The sequence below is a fragment of the Rattus norvegicus genome, chromosome 8, assembly GCF_021556685.1.
Source record: "Rattus norvegicus strain SHRSP/BbbUtx chromosome 8, alternate assembly SHRSP_T2T, whole genome shotgun sequence".
Taxonomy (NCBI): domain Eukaryota; kingdom Metazoa; phylum Chordata; class Mammalia; order Rodentia; family Muridae; genus Rattus; species Rattus norvegicus.
Genome location: NC_141541.1, coordinates 103,909,470 through 103,933,015, shown reverse-complemented (window position 1 = coordinate 103,933,015; position 23,546 = coordinate 103,909,470). Strand labels below are relative to the sequence as shown.

The 23,546-nt window shown below is 45.4% G+C and overlaps 2 protein-coding genes across 3 annotated transcripts; both read right to left on the bottom strand.

Moving 5' to 3' along the window:
* Positions 1 to 6,769: 6,769 nt before the first annotated feature.
* LOC148004304 (uncharacterized) lies at positions 6,770 to 19,584 on the bottom strand. 2 transcript variants are annotated; one of them, XM_087564197.1, is made up of 5 exons: positions 15,604 to 19,584; positions 15,390 to 15,517; positions 11,067 to 11,133; positions 8,008 to 8,080; positions 6,770 to 6,850 (listed from the first exon to the last, which is right to left on the bottom strand). In XM_087564197.1, the coding sequence occupies exons 2-5, from the start codon at positions 15,514 to 15,516 to the stop codon at positions 6,770 to 6,772; spliced, it is 348 nt and encodes a 115-aa protein (XP_087420323.1). In that variant the 5' UTR covers position 15,517; positions 15,604 to 19,584. The 2 variants fall into 2 exon arrangements, with proteins under 2 accessions (XP_087420323.1, XP_087420322.1); XM_087564196.1 differs by having other exon boundaries at positions 15,390 to 19,584.
* On the bottom strand, positions 18,572 to 20,866 carry Paqr9 (progestin and adipoQ receptor family member 9). The gene is given in 1 exon segment (NM_001271152.3): positions 18,572 to 20,866. A coding segment is annotated over 1 exon segment (1,122 nt). The 5' UTR covers positions 20,725 to 20,866; the 3' UTR covers positions 18,572 to 19,602.
* Positions 20,867 to 23,546: the final 2,680 nt, after the last annotated feature.

Genomic DNA, 23,546 nt, shown 5'->3' with positions numbered 1-23,546 from the left:
GGCCCTGAGTTTGAGCTCTAGGAAAGGAAAACTGGAATGCCGGACTCTAGCTAGGACGCCATTCCCAGGTGACCTTTGGAACATAGGGACTTCGCTCTTCCAAAAGACAGATCAGATCCCTGCCAAACAGCCAGCTGTGTGACAGCAGACCCCATGGACCTTCAAAGAGTACCAGGCCTTCCAGTTACTGAAGAGCTGTCATTGATTTTGTCCGGATCAAACTCCAGTTCTGCAAAACCAGCAGGATGACAGAAGCTTCCGTGTTTATCTTTGACCTCCTAACCCAGTCATGTCCTCTTCTGACTTGATTGGCCTTTGCTCTAACTGTTCACCTGCTGTCTGCCCTATGGAGATAACTGCCCCATCAGCAGACAGCAGTCACACAGCTGCCACGTTGGCTGCGTCTGTAAACTTTCCCCGCTTGACTCTTACCTAGGACCCAGGCCTTCACTACGGCCCTTGCATCTCTGCAAACAATTTTGTCATATTTCCATTAAAAGGGACAGCTAAATCAATATTTTTTATCTGTTTTGTTGCCAAAATTCGATGACCTGTCACAGTTCTTACCCAGCACAGCTGATCGTTAGTGTTAAAATGTTTTTAATGTTGTTTATGAACCTGTTCTTACTGGCTCCCTCTTCGGTCCTCAGAGTGAAACTTTGATACACAGTTTTAGCAACGTTTCCTTGTACTTTTCCTAATTCAGAGAAATACTGTTTCATGGTTAGTGGTGAATCTAATTGTATATGTCCTTTGCAACCATTCTCCAAGACTTTCCCCATAATTCCACTGTGGAGGGTTCTAACATATGCAAATCCTGAATTAGTCTACTAAGCTTCCTATTACGATAATCGTGGCTTGGCTTCCAACCTATAGACGAGACTCAGTCTACTGATGCTCAATATGCTGCTACAATTCTGTTAGGCCTTTGATGTTTGTTGCTACATTTAATGACTGGTAAATCTTCATAAACTAACTCCCTCACATCTGTAACTGTCGGTATTTGTAAGTTGTGTTGAATAATTCTCCTATGAGGCTTTTTGTTATTATATAAAGCAATCCTTTCAAATATTTTTTTTCTGTTGTGTCTATGTTATAATTTGATTTTATAGGTCAGAGGTTTGCAAACTTTTTTTTTCCTAAAATAGTGTCTCAGACGTCACATGTCATGCCATCTCTAAGTACAGCTACTCAGCCCTGCCACTGGGGCCCTATGTCAACCATAGAAAACACACGTGAATAAGAGTTGCTGGGGGGAAGCAGGGCTTTATTTATGGACATGGAAATTTGAACCTCGTGTCATAAAGTAGTACTCTTCTTTTTTTTTTTGGTTCTTTTTTTCGGAGCTGGGGACCGAACCCAGGGCCTTGCGCTTCCTAGGTAAGCGCTCTACCACTGAGCTAAATCCCCAGCCCCAAGTAGTACTCTTCTTTTGATCTTTTTTTTTTTTCTTCAACCACTTAAATATGTGAAAACTATTCTTAGCTTGTGGGCCATACAAAAGGAGGCAGAAAGTTTGATTTGCCCTGTAGCTATCGCTTTCTAAGTATAGGACAGCTCTGGCTAGAGGCAGATTTAGGTTTTCTGGAGACCGAAGCATTTCTAATTAGAGGAACTTTAAGAAAAGGACACAGGGCTGAGGACATTGTTCAGTGCAGGAGCACTTGCCTACAGGTTGAGACCCAGGGATCAATCCCCATTACTTCCAAAAGAAGATGGAGAAAGAGAAGAGGGGGGGAAAATCACATTTCCAAGATTAGTTACAGTGGTTTGTAAGCAAACCAGGCAAGCAGGAAGCTCTGGACACTGAGCTTTAGAATTTAGGTGATTCTGTCTCTGGGAACTAGGAAGATGCTGGAAGATTCTGCTGTGGAAATTGCTGTGGTTGGTGAGTGGAGTCACCAAGGGGACTTTTTCAACTTCAGGTTTCAAAGCTCTGAGAGATGGCCTGAGTTAGGCACTCTGGGGACTGAGCCTGAGAGTCAGTGACTCCCCTAAGCTCCCCAAGATGAAGCTACCATTCGGCCAAGGCTGGAAATGTCTACTTAGTTTTTTGGTTTTGGTTTTGAGACAGCTGGCCTTGAATTCACAGAGAGCCTCCTGCCTCTGCCTCCAGAGTGTGGGCTGCTACACCCAACCTTCAACTCACATTTTATAACTGAGCGGATCCAACAGTACTGGTGCCCCCAATACAGTTGTTGCTCTGAAAACATTGCTTGCCAGGGTTTTATGATATTGTCACATACTCCTAGACCAAATATTTAGCTTTATCAAGAGTTCAGTATTAAGTGATCTCAGCTGAGCACACATACACCACACTCCCACACACTTCATCATCTACTCTCATGGTTTCTTTCTCTTTTTCTTTTATTTCTTACATGGCAGGGACTTGCTCTAGCCCAGGCTGGCCTGCGTCTTACTCTGTCACTCAGGCTGTTGTCATACTCACAGTCCTACCTCAGCCATCCAAGTGCTGGGATTATAGACATTACCACAGACTGGCCTATTCTCTCGCTTACCTTCGAGTTCACCCACGTGTAGTGAATGGAGTCATCGTGGACTCTGCCTGCTTTAGAATTCATTACTTGTTAATGTTATAGATCTAACACTAAGCATTTGAAATGTTGCTTCCCCGTTTCTTTTGTTTGTTTCTGAGATAGGGTCTTATGTTTCCCAGGCTGGTCATAAACACACTAGCTGAGCTCCAGATCCACATTTCTTCACTTTCCTAAATGCTAGCTAGGATGATAGACTTGTACCGCCATGCCAGACTCTTCAGAGTTGGAAATCTTCAAGTTGGCACACATGTCAGGTAATCTATGCAACAAATAAATGGTTTGTAAGGAATGTCTGACAGCGCTGCCATCGCAGCCCAGAGATTTGGGCTAATAAGCCTGGGCGTGAGGATCCGAGCTGTCGTTTGTTAAAGCCTAGGATTAATCATTGGATTTATATATAGAAGCCTGTCTTCATGTCCTGTGAGTACTTGTTTCCCGGGGCTTGTTCAGTTATAAGATTATTTCATCATGCTGAGATGCCTTCTTGATTGACATTGGGCCGATTTCTGTGCAGAACAGGTAGGCAGGCTGTTGAGCTCATTTACTTTTGGCCACTTGGGAGCCCACCTGGCTTTTAGTAAACAAATGCCGTGTCACTGCCGGTAATACAGCCCTTGTGCAACTGGACACTTCATTTCGGGGTCTAAGAAGGCATGGCCTCACTTTTGCACTCTGTTCTTATTAATAGGGACTTAAGAGTTTAATATCACAGGAAACTTGCAAACTCAAATGCCTCTAATTTTGTTCACTGACAGGAAGCAAAACTACTTTCTTTGGTCATTTGGAAGCATGTACTGATTTTGCCTCTTTCTGGGACCTCTCCCCTGGTTAGAGGTTTTCATTCTTGGAAGCTAAGCTTCTATCATGTCAAACTGCTTCTTCCAACAAGGACTGCCAAATTATCCATTTACTCATCTTTTCATATATACATACAGATATACATATATATACACATGTGTATATATATATATATAGTGTGTGTGTATAGTGTGCTTGTGTGTGTGTGTGTGTGTGTGTGTGTGTGTGTCCTAACAAGGTGCCAGGGACTGTGATGGATGCTGAAGGTCCAACCTGTGGTCGCAGAGCCTGGGCTTTCCTGAGCAGTGTGTTGGTTGGGCTTTTTTGTCAACTTGACATAAGCCAGGGTCACCTGGTAAGAAAGAATGTCAGCTGTGAAGCTGTTCTATCAGACTGGCTTGTGGGCGAGTGTTCAGGGCATTTTCTTGATTAATGATCGATGTGAGAGGACCCAGCCTACTGCGGGCAGTGCCACCCTGGGGAGGTGGTCCTGGCTTATACCAGACAGCAAGGTGAGCCGACCAATCAGCAGCACTTCTCCATGGTCTCTGCTTCAGTTCCTGACCTCAGGTTCCTGCTCTGTGTTCTCAACACAATGGCCCATAATCTGCGAGTTGCTTCCCGAGTTGCTTTTGGTCCTGGAGTTTATCACAGCAACTGAGAGCAAACTATGGCAGAGGAGGAAACACAAGAGAAGGACACTGAGTGATGAGTGATGGGTAGGAAAGGAAATGGTGGCTGTATGATGAAGGATGAAAGGAGTCTGTCTATACAGACCTCAGAGAACAGCTACCATGAGCTGTCCAGCATAGAGGCACACTTTGAAATGGTAACACTGGTGCAAAGAAAACATGTAACATGGGGTTGGGGATTTAGCTCAGTGGTAGAGCACTTGCCTAGCAAGTGCAAGGCCCTGGGTTCGGTCTCCAGCTCCAAAAAAAAAAAAGGAAAAAAAAAGAAAAGAAAAGAAAACATGTAACATAACAAAAATGTTGACTTTAGTTATCTTTGAGGACATTATTTTAATTTACTAGCTATATTAATTATAAGTAGTATTTTATGTGTTTATATATTATATTTATATATTTATATCTATTATTTATAATTATGTTTACAGTATAAATGATTGAATTACTTATAATGTAATAATATATAATTAATATATAATTATATAATAAAATATATAATAAAATATAAATTATATTTCTGTGTTATAACTAATTAAAATATCTTCAAAATATTGTATTTAAAGATAACTTTAGTCATCACTTGACTCTGTACTTTTAACATGCTTACTGAAAATTTTGTATGTGGTTCACACGCTGTCCCTATTGAAGCTCACTTATTGTCCTAGTTAGGCCTCTATGGCTCTGATAAAATGCCATGATCCAAACCATATTAGAAAAGAGCGGGTTTGTCTGGGTTTCGGTATTTTACAGTCCATTATGAAGGGAAGTCAGGGCAGGAACTAGAGACAGAAACTGTTGCAGAGACCATGCAGGAAAACTGCCTCCTGGTTTGCTCCCACGGCTCTCTCGGGGTGCTAGTTTTCTAAAACACAGGGCCATCTGCCCAGGGGTGGCTCACCCACGGTGGCCAGACCACGTCAATAATTAATCAAGATAATATCTATCTCGAGGACTTCCCCACAGGCTGCTGGCTGCTCCCAAATGTGCTCCTGTGGTGGCCTCACAGGAATCCAGTGAGAGTCTTGAGCCTTCTCTTCTCCCACCTACACATCACTTCCTTCTGCTGGATCTGAAAGAGGTCTTTCTGGGAGCCCTCTCATAAGCATAGTAACCCTGTGTCTCTAAGCATAGTTTGTGTGTGTGTGTGTGTATGTGTTGAGGTGCTAATGAAGTTTAAGAATTCTATTCCCAATTTGAGGTACAGCTGTTCCCCAAATTTTTTTGTTGTAAGGAACTTCACTCTGCCCCAACACAAAGTTGTGGACAATGACTACATAGCACCCCATTCAATTAACCAAGGATGATTCAAGACCCAAATGTGGCCCAGACAACTAAGGCCACCTATAGTTCAAGATGGCATGTGGATTCTCAGGAGAGGTTATGAACCGGCACCAGCATTTGTGGGGGGAGCAAAGGGGGCACTGTGACTTGAAAGATACTTTTGTTGAGACCATTTATGTAACTATAACAGCAAGAATAGAGAAAGTTCTCCAGTTAAGAGGATATACCACTGTGGTAGAGAACCAAAGTTCAGTTTCCGGAACTAAAGTCACGAGACTAACAACAGTCTGTAAGTCAAGCTCCAGGAGATCTGACCCACTATTCTGGCCTGCTCAGGCACCTGAACTTAAATGCACATGTCTATACCACACACACACACACACACACACACACACACACACACACACACACACTCAAGAATAAGTAGAAGAAAGAGAAAGAACACTGAGTAGAGGGTTCATGGTTCATGTGTCAAAGCTGCCCCTTATGCATGCGGTAAGTCCCAACTTATATCATCTGAGTCAGATTGTTTTCCTTACATATTACGCTGACTCCTATAGATTAGCTTTGCATTTGGCAAGACAAAGGGAACACCAGAAATTAAAATGAGGGACTTTTGGCCAGGTTTCACAGCTGTCATTTCCATATTTGGCCTTTTCTCTAGAAGATAAAATTGACTAAAGTAAAATACCAAATTCAAGATTTAAAAAAAAAAATCAAATCAAAACCAGAATAGAATCAAAACAGCAATAGCAGTGGAGGGAAAATAGAATGAGTGTAGTCTTCTTACGGCTGATTTACTGCATTACTGCAGAAACATCTGTCCTGTACATTTTATTAAATTGTTTTGTGGGTATGTATTTATGTGAGAGAGAGAGACAAAGAAAGAGGGAGGGAGAGAGATATTGAGGGAGGGGCAGTGAGAGAGAGAGAGAGAGAGAGAGAGAGAGAGAGAGAGAGAGAGAGAGAGAGAACCATGGTGTGTAAGAGAGAAAGAGAGGGACGGTGTGTGGTGTGTGTGTGCGTGTACAACCTGAAGGATTCAGTTCTCTCCTGCTATGTGGGTTCCAGGGATTGGACTCAGATCATCAGGCTTGAAATCAAGAGCCTTTACCAACTCATCCATCCATCTTGCCTGTCCCAGATCTATGGTTTGAAATCAGTTTCCTTTGGTGTTTTATGTTTCTGTGAACTAAAATCAGAACCTAAAGGAACTCTGAACTCACATTTATAGAACACCATCAGATCTACAGTGAGGTAAAAACCCACTCATACAACCACCACTGAATTAAGAGGGTTTGGAGCAGAAACCCTCACTCTCACTCTCCCGAGCTGCCTTAAGCCCTTGGCCATCATCCCGCCTTGACCGAAGAGCCATGATTATAGGTGTGAGCCACTGTGCCCTGCAATCAAATGGAAGCCATGATTATATCTTGAAGAGAATTATGTTTTATACTGATAAACATCCACACGATGTCCACCCTTCTGGAAGTTTCCTACACATTTTTCTATGTTGTAGAGGATCTGGGTGAGAGGGGAAGAAAGTGTGTGAGCAGGTGGACATGAATTCTCTCTTATTAATCCTATAGCTTTAAACATTACAGATTTTAAAAGCACCACCCCCCATGTTTAAAGGAATCATTTTACCTTGCAAGGAAAAAAAAAAAAAAGAGAGCAGGAACCGATAGTGGATTTCTGAAACAGGAAGAACATCATTCGCAAGTGGTTAAAAAGCACTGGAAGTTCTGTGGAACTGACTTCCTTCCCTTGCAGGCTGCGGGTGCTGAGTGCATGAGGAACCAGGATTCGTAGTTCTTCTCTTACCCCCTCTCACATGTCAGCGTTACGAACAGTCCATAGTTTTAGACATCCTTTTCTAGTATGTGCGTCTCAGTGTACTGTCTTCTTTGTGTGTTTGTGTTGGAATCTTTGTTTTTTAAGCATGAGGAATAAAGCCGTGACCTTCCTTTAGCTTTTTTTTTTTTTTTTTTTTGAACTAGGGACAAGTTATTTAGGTCTGGCTAACCCTAAATGACTACAGAGGGCTGGAATTACAGGCTCACTATACCTAGTTTTAAATTTTTGAGTTTCCCTGTCTGTGTAGATTACTTACCTTTTTGGAACATTGACTGTTTGTATCATTGGGATCCCTAGACCAGACTCATTTAAAATTCTCATTAAAGGGGGAAATTTCTAGGTAATTGTCTTCCTATGTATCATTTCATTTTTATTTTGATTTCCCCATTTTCAGAATCGCCTCTAACACCCCAGTTTATGACAGGGTCCCATGAAGCTTCACTGGCCTCAAACTCATTCCGTAGCCCAGGCAAGCATGGACTTCAGTATGTAGCTAAGAACTGTCCTGAATTCATGATCCTTCTGTCTCCACCTCCCCATGATCTCAGTCACTTATGCCCAGCTTTTCTCACATTTCCGATCATCTTTTTCCCCCTCTCAGCTGGGGTGACACTTTGAACTCGGCTGCAGACAGCAGAACCCACTTAGGCGATTGGAGCGAAGAGTATTCATGATCAGGTGATGGCCACCTTACAAACTCACTGGATAAAACCACAAGAATCTAGAGCCAAGGTCAAGTTTCCTGAGGTCAAGAATGGCAATACGCTGGTGAAGCAGAAGTGCTGACCCTCCCACCCCCAGCAGTGGAATCCAGAGCTGCTGACCAAGACCTGGAAATGTAGTGCTGTCAGTGGTTTCTGTTCGTACTTTGAGACAGCTGACTTCACAAAGGCATGGCTGCAGAAGATAAGCCAGCAAGGGGACAGTGAGAGGAGCAGAAAGTTACAGGCCCTGGAGAGTGTCTCAAAGAGAAAGCAGTGGGAAAGAGGATCTCAGAAATGTCTGTCAGGCTGGGGGGATGGCTCAGACAGATTGCTGTAAAGCATGAGGGCCCTGAATTTGGATTCTTAGCACCCAGGGGAAAGCTGGGCATGGTGGCACAAGTCTGCAACTGCATCACTCCAGGGCAGAGATGCTCAGACCGAAGGGCTTACTGGGCAACCACTCTGGTTGAAGCGACAAGCTCCAGGTTCAGTGAGAAATCCTGTCTGGAAAACTAGGGTGGGGAATAATAGATGAAGACACTGGTCTGTGGCTTCCACACACCTGTGCATGGTCTAGTACATCTACATGCCTCCCTTCCCTACACACACACACACACCACACACACACACACACACACACACACATACACCACACACACCCACACACACCACACCCACCACACACACACACACACACACACCACACACACACACCACATACACGCACACACACATGCATGCACATACACACGTACAAATACAAATAAATAACTAATTAATAAATTTATTAGTCATTGAGGGTGTGGTTAATAATTGCAGGAAGATGAATGGACTGAGGGCACAGTGGGTGAGAGGAGTAGGAGGTAAGGAAGAACAACATTCAAGCATCCAGCATCTTTCCAAGAGCTACTGTAAACCAGAGAGCAGATGATGGCTAAAGGGTAGTATAAGAGGGACAAGGCAATGTTCTTAACTGGGAAATGGAAGCCACTAGGAGTCCATGTTTTGATGCACTCATGACTAATTTGGTTGGGAGGAAATAGCTGAGGACACACTGTAGAGCAGTGCATGATGGGTAGGTACTGTGTAGTTCCTGAACAGGTGGGAGGTGGTGGGACCCGTAATTCAGGAGAGGTGAAGAGTCATGGGGTTAGAGACTTGAAATACCTGTGTGGAGGACTGGGGAGGAAGTACTATGAGTATCAGTGATGCAGAAAACCTGCCCTTACCCATGAAATATTGCAGGGCTGCCAAAAAGGGCTCAGCGGGTGAGCTGGTTGGCTTTCATCAGCCTGAAATAAACCTAGGCCTATTTGGGAAGAGGGACTTGCAATTGAGAAAATACCTCTGAGGGCCCAGCTCAATGTGGGTGGTGCTGCCCCTGGGCAGATGGTGCTAGGTTGGATCAGAAAGCAGTCTGAGCAAGCCAGTAGGAATGAACCAGTAGGCAGAGTTCCTTCAAGGCCTCAGCTTCAGTTCCTGCCTCTGGGTTTACCTTGAGTTCCTTCTCTGGCTTCCCTCAGTGATTGTGACCTGAGAGTTGTAAGCAGAAATAAACCCTTTCCTTCCCGTGTTGCTTTTGGTGTGGTGTTGTATCACAAAGAGAAACCCTAAGATAACAGGCATAAGTGCTTGTCACTATGCATGCTGGCCTGAGTCCAATCACTATGTACTGTGTGACAAAGCTTTACCTGGGGAGATGTAACACACAGGTCTACTTCCCTGAGAGGGAACTTACAACAAACCATCAACTTCATGAAGTCCAACTTCATGAACCAATGAATTTTATTGAGGTTGCTTAAAAGGCTGTGGGTAAGGGGCTGCTTATAGGTGCAGAAATGACTCAACGACAACTGTATCACAAAAGGATACTACAGCATGGGTGACAGCTTTGCTCATATGAGAAGTCTTCTTTGCATCAGGGATGCTTAGCCTTTATTGCTTACACTGGCAGGGAGTGGGCTAGTGAATCTGGTCAGTTTCAGGGACTTCCTGAAACTATTTTAAGTTGTTACCTTCTTGTTTAATAGAATGTTTCTTACAAACTTACTACATGTTGGAAGTAGAGAACCAGCAATTTCAAATTGTCCTCTGATCTCCACACACGCGCTGTGGCACAACTCCCCACCCAATAGATAAATAAAAGTCATTTCTAAAATTCAATGAATTTTTACAAAGATTTAATGTGCAGATCCTAAAGAGTTGGGCTAGCTGAGTTGAGGTGGGCTGGGTTGTATGATCCAGTAAACCACCAGGCAGAAATAAAGATATTCCAAAGAGACACTTTCTTCTCTTGATCTATCAGACTATTGAGACAATAGATTCCAAGACAGGGGAATTTCTCTAGGCATCTCATGCTGGGAGGAAAGATCTCCTGTTGGGGGTAGTGCTGTGCAACTTGTCTCCAGAAAAGATATTTCACAGTTCTAAAAATCTTGTTTGGCTGGAGAGATGGGTCAGCGGTTAAGAGCACTGACTGCTTTTCCAGTGGTACTAAGTTTAATTCCCAGCAACCACATGGTGGCTCACAACCATCTGTAGTGGGATCTGATGCCCTCTTCTCTTGTCTGAAGACAGCGACAGTGTACTCATACATGTAAAGTGAATAAATAATTCTTTAAAAAAAAAACTTGTCAGACCACCTTCGAAGGCGAGACTGAAGCCCAGACAATGATGGGCCATCTCAAAGATGAACTTGGTGCGGTTGGGAGTGGGGACACTGGTTTTCTGTGTCTATCTTCCCAAGGTGGCTGCTTTTTACTCTAGTTGGCTATTTTAATTGGCTTTTTGTGGACCTGTTGCCAAACTTCAATTCTTGGGTTCAGACTCTGACCTCAAGTTTGATAACAGTCCTACTACACATGACTGAGGTAGACAAACCTTGCAGAAAAGCCAAGATAACTTTGAGTTTCAGCAGTAAATCCAATCTAAACTGAACCCTAAAATGAAGGGAACTTTGTAAGAGAAAGTCCAAAGGCTTCAGACACGGACTAAACAGTCTGCGCGTGACTGACTACTTGAGCCATGCTGAAGTTACTCTTTTCTTTCCCTTTCCTGTCCAGGCTAGGCAACGGCTGACATCAGTAACCAAGGTTGTACACTCAAGAAGGAAAAAAAGTAGAAGCCTGGAAAAGAAGAAAAATACCTTCTGCTCCCTTCCTTCCAGTCCAATCTCCTACCAGTTTACTCCACTGGCAGGATCTTTACACAGTCCAGGGAAGCCTAGGAGCAGCTTCTCCATGCAGACTGGGAGAGGGACAAGTGGCAAGTTGAGTCTGAGAGCAGCAGGAAGGTGTCTGAGCAGGTTCAGGAGACACCGGGTAGCCAGATGGAGTAGCCCTCTTCAGTGTGGCCTTATTTCATGTTGGGAGGCATCCAAATGTCTTAATGAATCCTAGTCTGGGGGGGGGGGGGTTCTGGGGCTGAAGTACCAAGTCAGGGTTTAGGGTTGTCTTTGGGAAGTGGGGGAATGGATGCTAGAACATCCGGGTAGTCGGTGTGTTCTGTGACGAATGCTTGTATAGGCTAGCTGCGGAGGGAGGGACCGGGCTATGGCTGCTACTGTTTCTGTATGTTAGCACTCTTCCCTCCTTCTGTCCTTCAGTAGGAATCCCATAGTAGTAGGACACTTGTTTGACTGCTTCAGGGACACAAGCTCTCACTTTCCTTTAAGGCAGCCTTGTCTTCATCCTCATCAATGACATGGATGTGTGGTTTGCCTCTCTACCATATGGCACTGAGGGTGGATGAAAAGGCTAGCAGTTAGTTTTGTCTGTCTTTCAGCCTTCCTGTGGGCAACTGTCTCAAACCTTCTGGTGGTTCTAAAAAAAGGCTCAAATGACAGCCAGCCGTATCTTGTCTTTTTAAAAAGGTCATGTGACCTAAGGTAGGCCAATCAGATACTCTTTCCCAGAGTTTGAATTGGGGACAGACACAGCCAAGCTAGAGAGAAGCTGGAGTTGGCTTGGCTGGTAGCAGTGCCCTGGAGAACCACTCTGGAGAAGAGCAGGGGTTCTCAGCTGGACTCTCCCGCGTGGTCTGGCCATCAACTCTCCATATTCTCCGAACTGTCCACTGTTCCTTCTATAAACCTTGCTTCATTGAAAGGAAAATTTCCTGTCCCTAAGAACCAAAAGCCTCCAAGAGAGTCGGTGTGATTTAAAGGCTTTAGTCCTAAAATGCCTCAGAGCTAAGTTGGCCTGAAGCTTTACTACTTTAGTGCTTAGTATGAAAATGCTTCAGACTTAAGCTGTCTTCCTCCCTAGTAGCATTTGGGAATGAAAGTATTGTAAATTCCCAACATTATTAGAGTTCGAAGAGAGCGTTCGCTGCCCAGTACCCATGGACCATGTACACACACCCTTTAAAAATCACTGAGTTTATTTATATCCTGCCTCAAAGTACCTTAGGAATTTTCCTTTTTCATTTAACTAATGCTGTAAAAAATAATATATGGAGGATTTTTCAGGGCAATAATATTCTTCTGATTGTCATATTTCCTTACACTTACCACGATTACACATGCTTTACTTTTTCCCCAGACAGTGGCTTGCTAGATAACTCAATACGAGGCTCAGGCCAGTCTCAGCCTCCTGAGTACTGAGAGTTTTCCCACACATTCAGTGTTAGTTTGGGAATATTTAGCTGAAGAATACACTCTGATCATTCACAGACACATATGAATCCAGGCCTCAACACTGTGTTTACAAATCATTTATTATTTCATACATTTGTGTTCTTTTGCAGCAAAAATGCATAGTTTATCGTTTTCGGATTCTTTTTTTCATATTCAAGACAGGAGGAAACAAAAGTCTCAGAAAAGTAAAACCATAGCGAACGGCACAACAGAGATGAAAGGCAATTTGTTCAATCACATGCACAGAACTGACCCAAATGTCTGCTCCTATAGATGATTCGCCTTCATTTTTCTGAAAATCTGGAATTACGATGAAGTAATGCTCTTCTGTCCGAATATACCGTGAAGGCACCTTACAGTCCAGGTTGGAAGTTTTCACATCCTGAGAATTAATGCCTCTCTAGCTAAGTCAGCTCTTAGAGTGAAGACGAGTCAGGGTGGCCTAAGAAGAATCAATTTAGCAAGCACTGGAAAAAAAATTCCTTATGCCTGCATTCTTCTTTACTCCCATATTTCTCAGCTACCACCACTTAATGAGCCTTAGAAACTCCCCGTGAAACCTTTCCACACGATGTGTGAAGTCTCCCCTCTGCCTCTGCCCTAAGCCTGGGAAGACAGACAGCCCCTCAAGCGATGCCCTCATAAGGCAGATGGCTGAATGCCTAAGCGCATTGGGAATCCTTATAGGAATCTGTCGTCTTCAAGGCTGGATTTGTGGGAAGTGAAGGCGTCGAAGGTGGTTGGAATGGATTGGGGAAAGCTGGAATGAAGATTCAAATTCAGAGCTACCACATGCCTAAGTGAGAGGAAAAACCTGTGGAAGCCTCCCTTCAGCTCCCAAAGGAAAGCTTTTCTGTCCCGGCTTATGGCTTCCTTGTAGAGGCAAGAAGTAGCCAGGCCAAGCCTTCTGCTGTCTCTAGGGTTTGCTATGGTGACACTCCATCCACGGGAAATGTGCCTCACGCCCTCATTGCCTGGGAACTCGGTGGCCTCGTTAGAATAATTTTCCTCATGGCCCCAGAAAAGTAAACCAACTTGGCAGAGACAGATCTTTACGACCGAGTCTTCCCAAGACAGGGAAGTTAGTGACAGCTTCTAAGCAGACGACGTTAAAAGACCTTTTAAGTTTAGCTTTATTACACACCTAGAATCTATCTGATGCCTTAGAAAAAGAAGAAGCTAGCCTTTTTTTTTTTAAACTACACAATATTTACAGTTTGAAAGACCCAAGAGGCTGTTATCATTTGGGTAAGAGCTCAGAGTGATTAAGTGCCCAGACAAAGATGAGGCTTTGGAAGAGCCCTGGTTCTCATCCGTGTGCTGAGGCTTGTTTTTAACAAACAAATTGCTATTACAAACTTTTTTTTTCTTTTTTTTTCGGAGCTGGGGACCGAACCCAGGGCCTTGCTAGGGCCTTGCTCTTGCTAGGCAAGCGCTCTACCACTGAGCTAAATCCCCAACCACAAACTTTTGAGATATAAAATTAAAATGTCTTTAAAAAATTTTTCCCATGCATTATTTCTGCATCCAGCAAGTTAAAAAAGAAAAGACTGTACTTTCTAAATAGAGATGGAACCAAAAGGAGGAGGAAGCGGGTCCCTATACTTCACCCAGAAACAGGGTTCATTGACATGGTGTCCTACCTTCCTAGGCGTGGTGGTAAACCAAGAGAAACAGCTAAACAACCATCTGAAGGCTCCTCCCGGCGATGCCTGCTTATTGTGTGTGTGTGCTTATTGCATATTTTGGGTGGAACGGTAAAGCATGGAGAAGGTGGCCTGCCACTTTTACACATTGGAGAATGGATTTGCACACTCAAGATATTTCCTTGAGAAATGTCTCGTTCAGAACCAAAAGCATTAAAGCATCTGTGTTACATTCAGAAGCACAACACGGGGTGGGGACGGGTACTTCTAAGAACTTAAAGGGGCTGCTGCCCTGCACCAGATTGTAACTACGTATTGTTGCATACAGGTGTGTGACACACCCTGCCACCATCACTAGCTAAATGAGCATCTGGGGTCCTGACCTATCACTAAACCAGCCAGTTCTGCAGCTTGCTCACAGACTACGGAAGAAGCCATCACAAAACAAAGCAAAACGAAGAAGAAGAAAAAAAGCCTACAAGTTGTTAAGAAATTCACAAACCAGAAAGGCAATGCATTTGTTCTCTGGGGAATGACAACAGGAATGTATGTTAAGTTTTTTGATTACTGAGAATGGATAATCATTTTGGAATTAAGAAAAAATTTTTGACAATATCGAAGACCTCAACTCTCCAGTAGGAAGGCTTGTGGCCCCTCATAAAGGGACAGCCTACAATGCCTCTTTCCACCATCCAGTGCTCTCTTCCGGGTGTCTAGACTCGATTGCTTTTGTTTGGCAATACGTGTCAGCAAATACATGGCAATCTTTCAAGAAAACAACTTAAAATGTGATTCCCAATTAGCCCCTAATGCTTTTTTGACCTATGCCCTAATTTTATGGAAACAAATTAAGCCACGGGATAAATGTACTACTCAAAATATCCCACGGCATGCAGTGTTGCAGTCAGAAGCTGAAGGATGTTGTTACGATGCCAAACAGAATCCCTCGCCACCTGTTTGAGCACGAACACTCTCAAAGCCCACATGCTTTTCTAGGGGCAGAACTTAAAACCAGGTAACCGTCCATAGCTGCGCGGCTGCCCTGTGCTGGCTGTCTGAGTCCAATTCTTCCTCTCTCTCTCAACAAAAGGATCTTAGAAGAGGGAAGGGAAAGGCCAGAAACATTTTGGAGATTTAAGCATTTAAACTCTGTCATAGGATCCGATGCCCTCTTCAGGTGTGTCTGAAGACAGCTACAGTGTATTTATATATAAACTCACGTGTATGTGTGTGGTCCTGCTTTGACTTTACAACACTATCTGTTTTAGGCACTTTGAATGAACCACTCTTAATGGTGTGGACGCTATAAACCTTGTAGCAGTTCATTGTTAGTACTGACGTTACCATGGTGATAAAAAATGCTAAACTCTGTTCTCTCTCTCTCTCTCTGTCTCTCTCTCTCTCTCTCTCTCTCTCTCTCTCTCTCTGTGTGTGTGTGTGTGTGTGTGTGTGTGTGTGTCTTTATACCTGAATTGTAAATTAAGTTTTCAAAAACATTTTTTAAAGCTAAGGGACAGAGGGAAAAGGTAAAAAGCTGCAGATAAATTCCTATTATCCTGATCTTATACCAATAGGAGAAAAAAAAAAAACCAAACGTCAGCTCTGCTTTGCTATAGACAAAAAGGCAATTATGCGAATGGATCCTTGCTCAGCGTCTTACACACGGTAGATGTCCAGGAATCACTAGGAAGATCACATTGAAGGCTAGATGGACATCAGTCAAAGGAGCCTAACAGAGTCGTTCAGCAAAGGCAAACTTAATGGCTGAAGAACAAGATGACGGCGGAAATCATGTCAGTGGCTGGCAACATTTTAAGATTTTTACAATCTAATTTTAAAGGTACCCAGCTCTTAACGTGTCTTATTTCAAAACTGAATAGATATTAAAGGATATATTATCCATGATTACCCATGATATATCCAATTGATATCTGTATGCTTTGACTGTGTAATATAGACCTGCAGACTTACAGACACAACCGAGCACACAGCGATCTCTGCCTTCTAATAGCAGTTTGAAATTATGTCACCTTCGGCCAATGGTAAAACCATTAAAAAGTGACTTCGACCATACCTGTCGACTACAGCTTCGTGCCGATTACTAGCTGGGAGAGCTGAAGATTAAAAATCCTGCCTTAAAATTGTCCGACAGATTAGGCTAAGTGGTTTTCTGACTGAGCACTTACAGTGGGGTTTATGAATGAAAGCAGCCTAAGGCCACTCGGGACAGTTATGTAGCCCATACTTTTTCCTTGGGCTATTTATGGAACGTGTGTGGCCAGTGGGGAAAGATCATGTTTATTTTTACAAGCCAGTCACGACATGGAGGAGTCTGGACGACCTCTCTCTGGGAAGATCATCTTCTTCACCTGAGTGAAGGCAATCTGGGGAGGAAGAAGGCGTCTCCCTGTAGCCAACTAAACCCGAGCCTTAGGCAGCCAGCCCTAGAAGCAATAGGCACAGACATCAGTTATTTCCCAGGCACCCCTCCAAGGGGCTGCTCCTGGAGATGCCACCTAGGCTATGACTACAAACAAAAAGAAAATTGGATTTTATAATAGGCTTCAAATTTTTACTGCCAAATAGACTGTATAAAGATAGTGGAGTGAATTCTTATTTATAATTTGTCATATATTTCGAACTGTTAAAATACAATCAAATCTAATGCCTGTGGTGAAATGGAGAACATGGGAAAGTATTTTAGAGTTTTATTCTGATGGCTACATTACTCCTGAAATGTGTAATAAGCTGGGTTAGCTCTCTGCAAATAGACCGAGTAAATATTGGCTCTAAAACGGCATTATCTGCCTTAACAGAAAGAATATAGTTCAGCCAGTAACATGTAGTTAAACCGTCCCTGGTCTTGAATGGTGTATGTGGTGTATCTGCGAACAGGAAGGGAAGCCAATCGTCTTTTCAATTCGAATGTCCCATTGCTAATGCTAGTAGCACAGAAAGGGGGAAAGGAAATGTCCGGCGGAGAGGGGAGATGCATCCTCCTTTTTCCTGGAGCCTGGGAAAGCGGGTCATCTCACTGGCTCATGCATCATAATCACTTGAAAATGATATGGGTATGATTTTATCCTCAAGTGGCCTCTGCTTAAAGACAAAGACACACAGCTAGAGAATACCCAGAAGGTCTGCAACAAGAACCCAAAAAGACAAATTCTGGGTTTTACTTCCTGTTCCCACATTCATAGATTCTTTCAGATATCCCTCTCTTGAGAGGTCCTTCCAACGGGGGTGTCTCAATTAAAAAACAACAACAACAAAACCTACAAAATATTCCTTAACCTGTTTCTTTAGTTTATGAGTGAACACTCTTTGAGATGCTACGAGAAGTGACAGTGACATGCAAGTAAGTGTATGTGGATGCATCCTAATTTCCACAGTTATCCTTGGACATAAGTGCTCAATTAAGTTTCGTTGAGGAGCAGTATTAGTGGTAAGCACACATTATCAACCTCTGTAACCCAACAGAAATCTTGCATTTGCAAAGGATGAGACGTTGACATTCATCAGGGGTCATGCAAAGTATATTTTAAAATCCCATTAAGAAGTCCTAAATTCAATACATACATTCCCCACCACCCCCTCTCTTCTCTCTCTCTCTCTCTCTCTCTCTCTCTCTCTCTCTCACACACACACACACACACACACACACACACACATTTAACTTCTGTGTGCAAGTGAACACACTCAGGGCATTGGTTCCTCCAGGGAATTGTGCCAAGATTATCTATTTACAAATACAGTAGCAAGTAAAAGCATGAACAAGACACCGACCTTTTCAGGAGCACCATCCTGCCAGTACTGAGGTAAGTGTTCGTATACCCTATGTGCTCGCCTTATGTTACACTACTATGCCAAGGCTCCCCATTCATTAATGTAGTGGCCTCTTAGCCTGAAGGACTTACCAAGAAGTGTGACGAATATTTAAATGCACTACTGTTAAAGAGTTGCCATTCTAATGACAGGTTAACATTTGTAAAAAATGTCTAACAACACTGGCCGATAGGGTCATTAGAAAGAATCTGCGGGCATGCTCCTAACTCTTCAAGGATTCAGGGTGACTACCAATCATTTCCACAGCTTGGATTCCAATGGGACTTTGATGTTTAACTGTACAATTGTAGTTCTTACTTAACTCAAAGATTCCAGTCGTAAATGAGATTCCTGCTTTCCTAGTAGAGCTTCCTCACGGATCCTGATTGCCTTTTAAATTTTAAGCAGGGATACATGCGCTGATGTCCATTCATTGTGGTTGCAGTAGGAACCTCAGCCACTTTAGTGGGCTGACCCTTGCAGAAGCGAAACACTCCGTACACCTTTAAGCTATTTCCGGCCTCACTACAAACCTAAACCCACCCCCATCTTCCCTCCCTTCCGTTCAATCACGATTTGCAGCAAAGTAGGAAAAAGAGTATGCTCTTTTCCCAGTACAAGAAGCTATGTTTGAGGACCAGTCATTTGGGTGTTGCTTCAAAAGGCACATTTATTTTAGTGGCAACTTAAATAAGTAGAGAGGAAAGAATCAGATTAAAAGGAAAAAAAAGAAAAAAGAAAAAAGAAAAAAAAAAAACCCCAAGGTGGGTTTTGTGGAATACATCAAAGTAAGTAGGAATTGGAGACCTATACAAGCCACTGGAGCCTAACCAATAGTCTAATCAGAGTCCCTAAGTAGTCATTCACAGTTTTATCATGACACTCACAGGCCTTCACAGAACACTGTTTAAAAATGTAGTCGAGAGCTCTCAAGCTTGCCCTAATGCCCGGCTCACGTGTGCAATGCAGAAGGCTGCAAAATCAAAACTACGTGACAAAGGAAATTCAGTGCATCTCACAGGCTTCGATAAATTATGGGAAAAAATCATTGCATATATTATCATTTAAATAACATCTGATACACATTTTTGAAATAATTAACCTGTGTTCACATTCCATGCATCGTCCGGTGGGGTAAGCCCCGGGTTTGCGTCTTTGTGCCCACTTCCCAACAAGGAAAGTTCCATTCTTTTGACAAATCCAATCATTTCAAGACCGCAGTAGCAGCCAGGGATTGGTGTTTAACCTCTTCACTGCACATCTGCCTTCACTAAGGGACACAGAAGACTGTTAGAGAAGCCAACTGCTTGGGGCTCTATCAGTAATCACAGACAATCCTCACTGTCTTTGCAAAATCCCTGGATATCATAGACAGTCCCTAATTTTCTTCCCGGAGGCCCTCTTCCTTCTGTTTCATCCCCATCTCTCTTTTTCCAAAGGCCAGTGGACTTGGGATTCCCCAACTATCAAGGAACCTTTCCCTTGTGGCCTGGAGCACCCTCTTCTAGCAAAGAAGGAAACAACAAAACTTGAAAACAAACCAACAATAACAACAGAAACTCCACGCAAACAGGTGGGCAAACCATAGCCTCCTCCGGGGGCGGAGGCTCACTTTTTACTGCAGAATTCGGTGCTGTTCAGGAACTTCCTGATGACCAGCCCCAGGCAAACCACCAGCAGCAGCATGTAGCCTACTGTGCCCGAGAAGGTGGGCGCGGCAGGGGGTGCCTGGAGGAACTGGCGCAGGCCCTCTTCCACGTAGTACACCTGGTCATAGATGCTGAGGAAGGTGAAGATGTGGAAGAGCTGGTGGCTGTGGCCGATGATGTCAAAGAGACCCGGCTGGATGCGCTCGGGGATCTTGCTCACGTTGAAGAAGGCGGCCACCACCAGCCAGAAGTAGCGGCGGTAGAAGTGCACGAAGAGCGTGGGGTTCTCGCCTCGCAGGTCGAAGAGCCAGCTCTCTAGCATAATGGGGCAGGCCATGCTGAGCGGCATGACGAAGACGAAGGTGCGCAGGGCGAACGGGTAGGAGCACCAGTCGGTGCGGCTCTTGCAGCAGGCTACAGTGCAGGCCACGGCCAGCACGAAGGCCACGGGCAGCACGAGCGCGCGGTAGACCGCGATGAGGCGGGTGCAGTCCACGTGCCAGCCCAGGCGCTGCTGCACGTATGGCGTCATGACTCTGGCGTCCAGCAGGCTCAGGCTGGGCAGCAGGTAGTAGTAGTAGGCCACGGTGCTGCCAAAGCCGTAGTAGCTGATGGAAGCGTAGTCCAGGTAGAAGAAGGCGGCGCGCAGGCGCAGCGACAGGCAGCTGAACACGTGCGCCGTGCAGCTCATGGCGAAGGTCAGCAGCACCCCCGACGCATAGCACCACAGCGGCAGCAGCCAGGGGTGGTGGAAGGGCACATCACTGCCGCCCAGGAAGAAGAGGCGGCAGAACTTACTGAGGAACAGCAGCAGCGGGATGAAGTGCGTCCAGAAGTTGAGCGTCTCGTTGGTGGGCTTCAGCACCGAGGCCAGGCACTCCTGCGCGGTGCACGGCAGCCGCCGGTAGCCGGACAGGATGAAGCACTCCACGAAGTCGTCGGGCACCTCGTCCCAGCGCAGCAACGGCTTGGTGGTGGCCGCCGGCGGGCTCCGGGGGACGGAGGAGGGATGCGAGCGCCGGGAGGTCGGGCCGGGCGGTCCTTTCGCGCCGGCGCCCCGCTGCTGCAGGCGCCGCGGCATGGTGCCCCGGGCTGAGCTAGGGCGCGCGCGAGGCCACCGCGGGCGCCGGTCGCCGTCGGAGCCTTTGTACGCGCGCGCGCGCGCGGGACCGCGGCCGCAGGTTGGCTACGCGGCCTCGGCTTGGAAGCTGGCTGCTCTGGGGGCTCGGCGCACCGGGCGAGAGGCTGCTGAGCGCGCGACTTGCCGGCGGCGTCCTCGCCGCGCTCGCGTCTCTCAGCGCGCGACCGGCCGCGCTGCGGTGGCGGCGGTGGCGCGGCTGACTGCGGCGGCGGTGGCGGCGGCGGCGCGGCGGTGACTGGGCATCGTGCGCGCGGGGCGGGCGGCGGGAGGCGGGATGTGCGCGAGGCGCTGGCGGGGGAGGGCGGCGCCGCGCAGGGCGGGGGGCCCCCAGGGTTAGGGTGTCTGCGCCGCGGCGGGCAAAGGAGGTGTCCCCTGGCTTGCGTCTCCTACCATCTCCCCAACCCCCCTTCTCGGGCTGCGGTCGCTCGGGCCGCCGCGTTAATGATTGATGCGGGGCGGGAGGCTGGCCAGAGACGCGGCCGCCGGCGCCCAGGGCGAGAGGGTGGGCGAGGGTGGGCGAGGGGGTTCGAAGCGCGACAGCCACGCCGGCGTTCTAGAGGACACAGGGGACCCGAGTTCGTGGGGGTGGGGGGCGGGGAGCCCGACTGGGCGGAGGGATGCTCTAACTGTAACCTGCGGAGGTGGCAGGGAGGGCACTGCGGTACCCGCTTAGAGACGGTGTCCAGATCCGAGCCTGGCGGTTGTCAGACAGCTGGTGCTGCCTCTCGGTCCTGCTCTCATCCGTGTGTGAGTCTCTCTCTCTCTCTCTCTCTCTCTCTCTCTCTCTCTCTCTCTCTCTCTCTCTCTCTCTCTCTCCTCTCGTGCGTGTGCGTGTGTGCGTGTGCGCCAGTGTTGCCCTCCTACTCAATCCACGCCAAACCTTAGTTTATCTCCTTGCTCTAGCGGTCCTATTCAGGTGCGTCACTATCCTCCCCTCTCTCTCTTTGTGGTGCCTATAAAGAGACCTAAAGGGACAGTTCCCAGGCTGATCTTCAGCTCAGCTCACCAACAAGCTTACCCCTTTGTGTCTTTAACGAGGAATCCGATGAAGGGCTCAGCAGCGCTCTACAATGGATTTAAAGAACAGTTTCAGATGGTGGTATGGGGATTCAGAACGCCTCTAAGGAGCTGAGAAAATTATTAAAAAGGGATTCCCAAACAGAGCTGTGCAGGAGCCTCAGGAGGTGTAGGTGACAGAAGACTATAAGTGTCTTCTGGAACAAACCTGAAAAGAGAGTTGAGATCTTTCTTAGAGACTTGGAATCGATGGGTTGGATAAACCTATGAATAATTCACCTTAGAAGAACCTGGCAAGGCTAGTTTGAGTTTATTCAGACAAGGGACCTGAAGAAAAGGATACTTGAAGAGTTCAAAGGTTTGTGATGAGCAGTGGTGTAAAAATTACCAAAACCTAGACTTCCAAGATGGGGTTTCCCTGTGACGTCTCAAATGTTCACCATGTTCCATCTCCCCGAGACACTCCGGGTGTGGTTTCATCTAACTGGAGTCTTCGCCTTGGTATCTATAACAAGGTCTACAGTTTTAAGGAGTTAGACACTTGTTTTATAGATTAAAAATATCTTAGATACTCTTTACCCCCATTTTGCAGATAAGGAAAATGGAGGCACCGCAACCATGATAAGCATACCCAGGTGGTGAATGTGAACCCAGCCAAGCTACTTTTAGATTTTATGTATGAAACTAGAACACCCAGTAACCTCCTTCACTTTGAGGAATCGGGCGGGTAGGAAGGACCATCTATCCCATTCAGGAAAAGGCTTTTGATTTTCTTTTAAAATTTTATCTTATTCATTTTTATTTTGAAAGGGCTGCCTTCATCACTAAATCAAATCCTGTAAGAAGGTTAAAGATTTTCTTTAACAATCTGAATTATGAATAAGTTATTTGTAACTAGACTATCATTTTTGTATTGTAAATGTTTAAGATTAATCAAGTCTTTTTGGAAGTTCCAATCTACTCTCTGAAATAGTTTCCACTCATTGATTTTGCAAACTCTTGCACAATCAGGCCAAAGGTACATGTTGGTTTTATATCTTTCTGCCCTATCACATATTTTTGGTTAGTGGGTTTGCAGTGAATTTAGGTTTCATTGGCGTTATTTAACTGGTCATTTCTTTATCTTTTTCCCTTTTAGTTTTTTTTTCCTTTTAGAGTTTTAAAAATGAACTCTAGCCTCCTTTAACATGTGGAGAGGGGCCCAAGGTAATCTGTAAAACCAATTAGGAGTCAAGCACTTAATTCAGGTGGAGGAATGCTAAATCTGAACTCCAGGCAAATCAGAGAAAGGAATTGTTCATGTTCCCTTTGCTTCCCCAAACCCAAGCTGTCACCTGGAAAAGGTGTTCGACGTCGTGCTATAGTTCCCACATTCGCAGCCCCTCGGTTGCATAAGCAACTCACTTACATAATCGGGAGAAGTTTTACAGATTTTCTTCCACACGCAGAACTAGATTTGTTTGAGACAAGGTCTCCCTGTGTAGCTCTCTGTGGCTTTGAATTTGCTAGGTAGACCAGACGGGCCGTGAAATCTAGAGATTGACCTGCCTTTGCCTCTGAACACCAGTATGCACAGTCAGACTCTTTAAAATCAAAGGCCTTCAGAGCAGGAGGTAGACGGGCTGGAAGAAGGGGACAAGTGGAGGAGGAGGAAGCAGAGGAGCTACCAAGGGGAGGAGATGGGTGAGCATGAACCAAGCACAATGCTACACATTAATGAAACTGTCACAATGGAACATTATTTG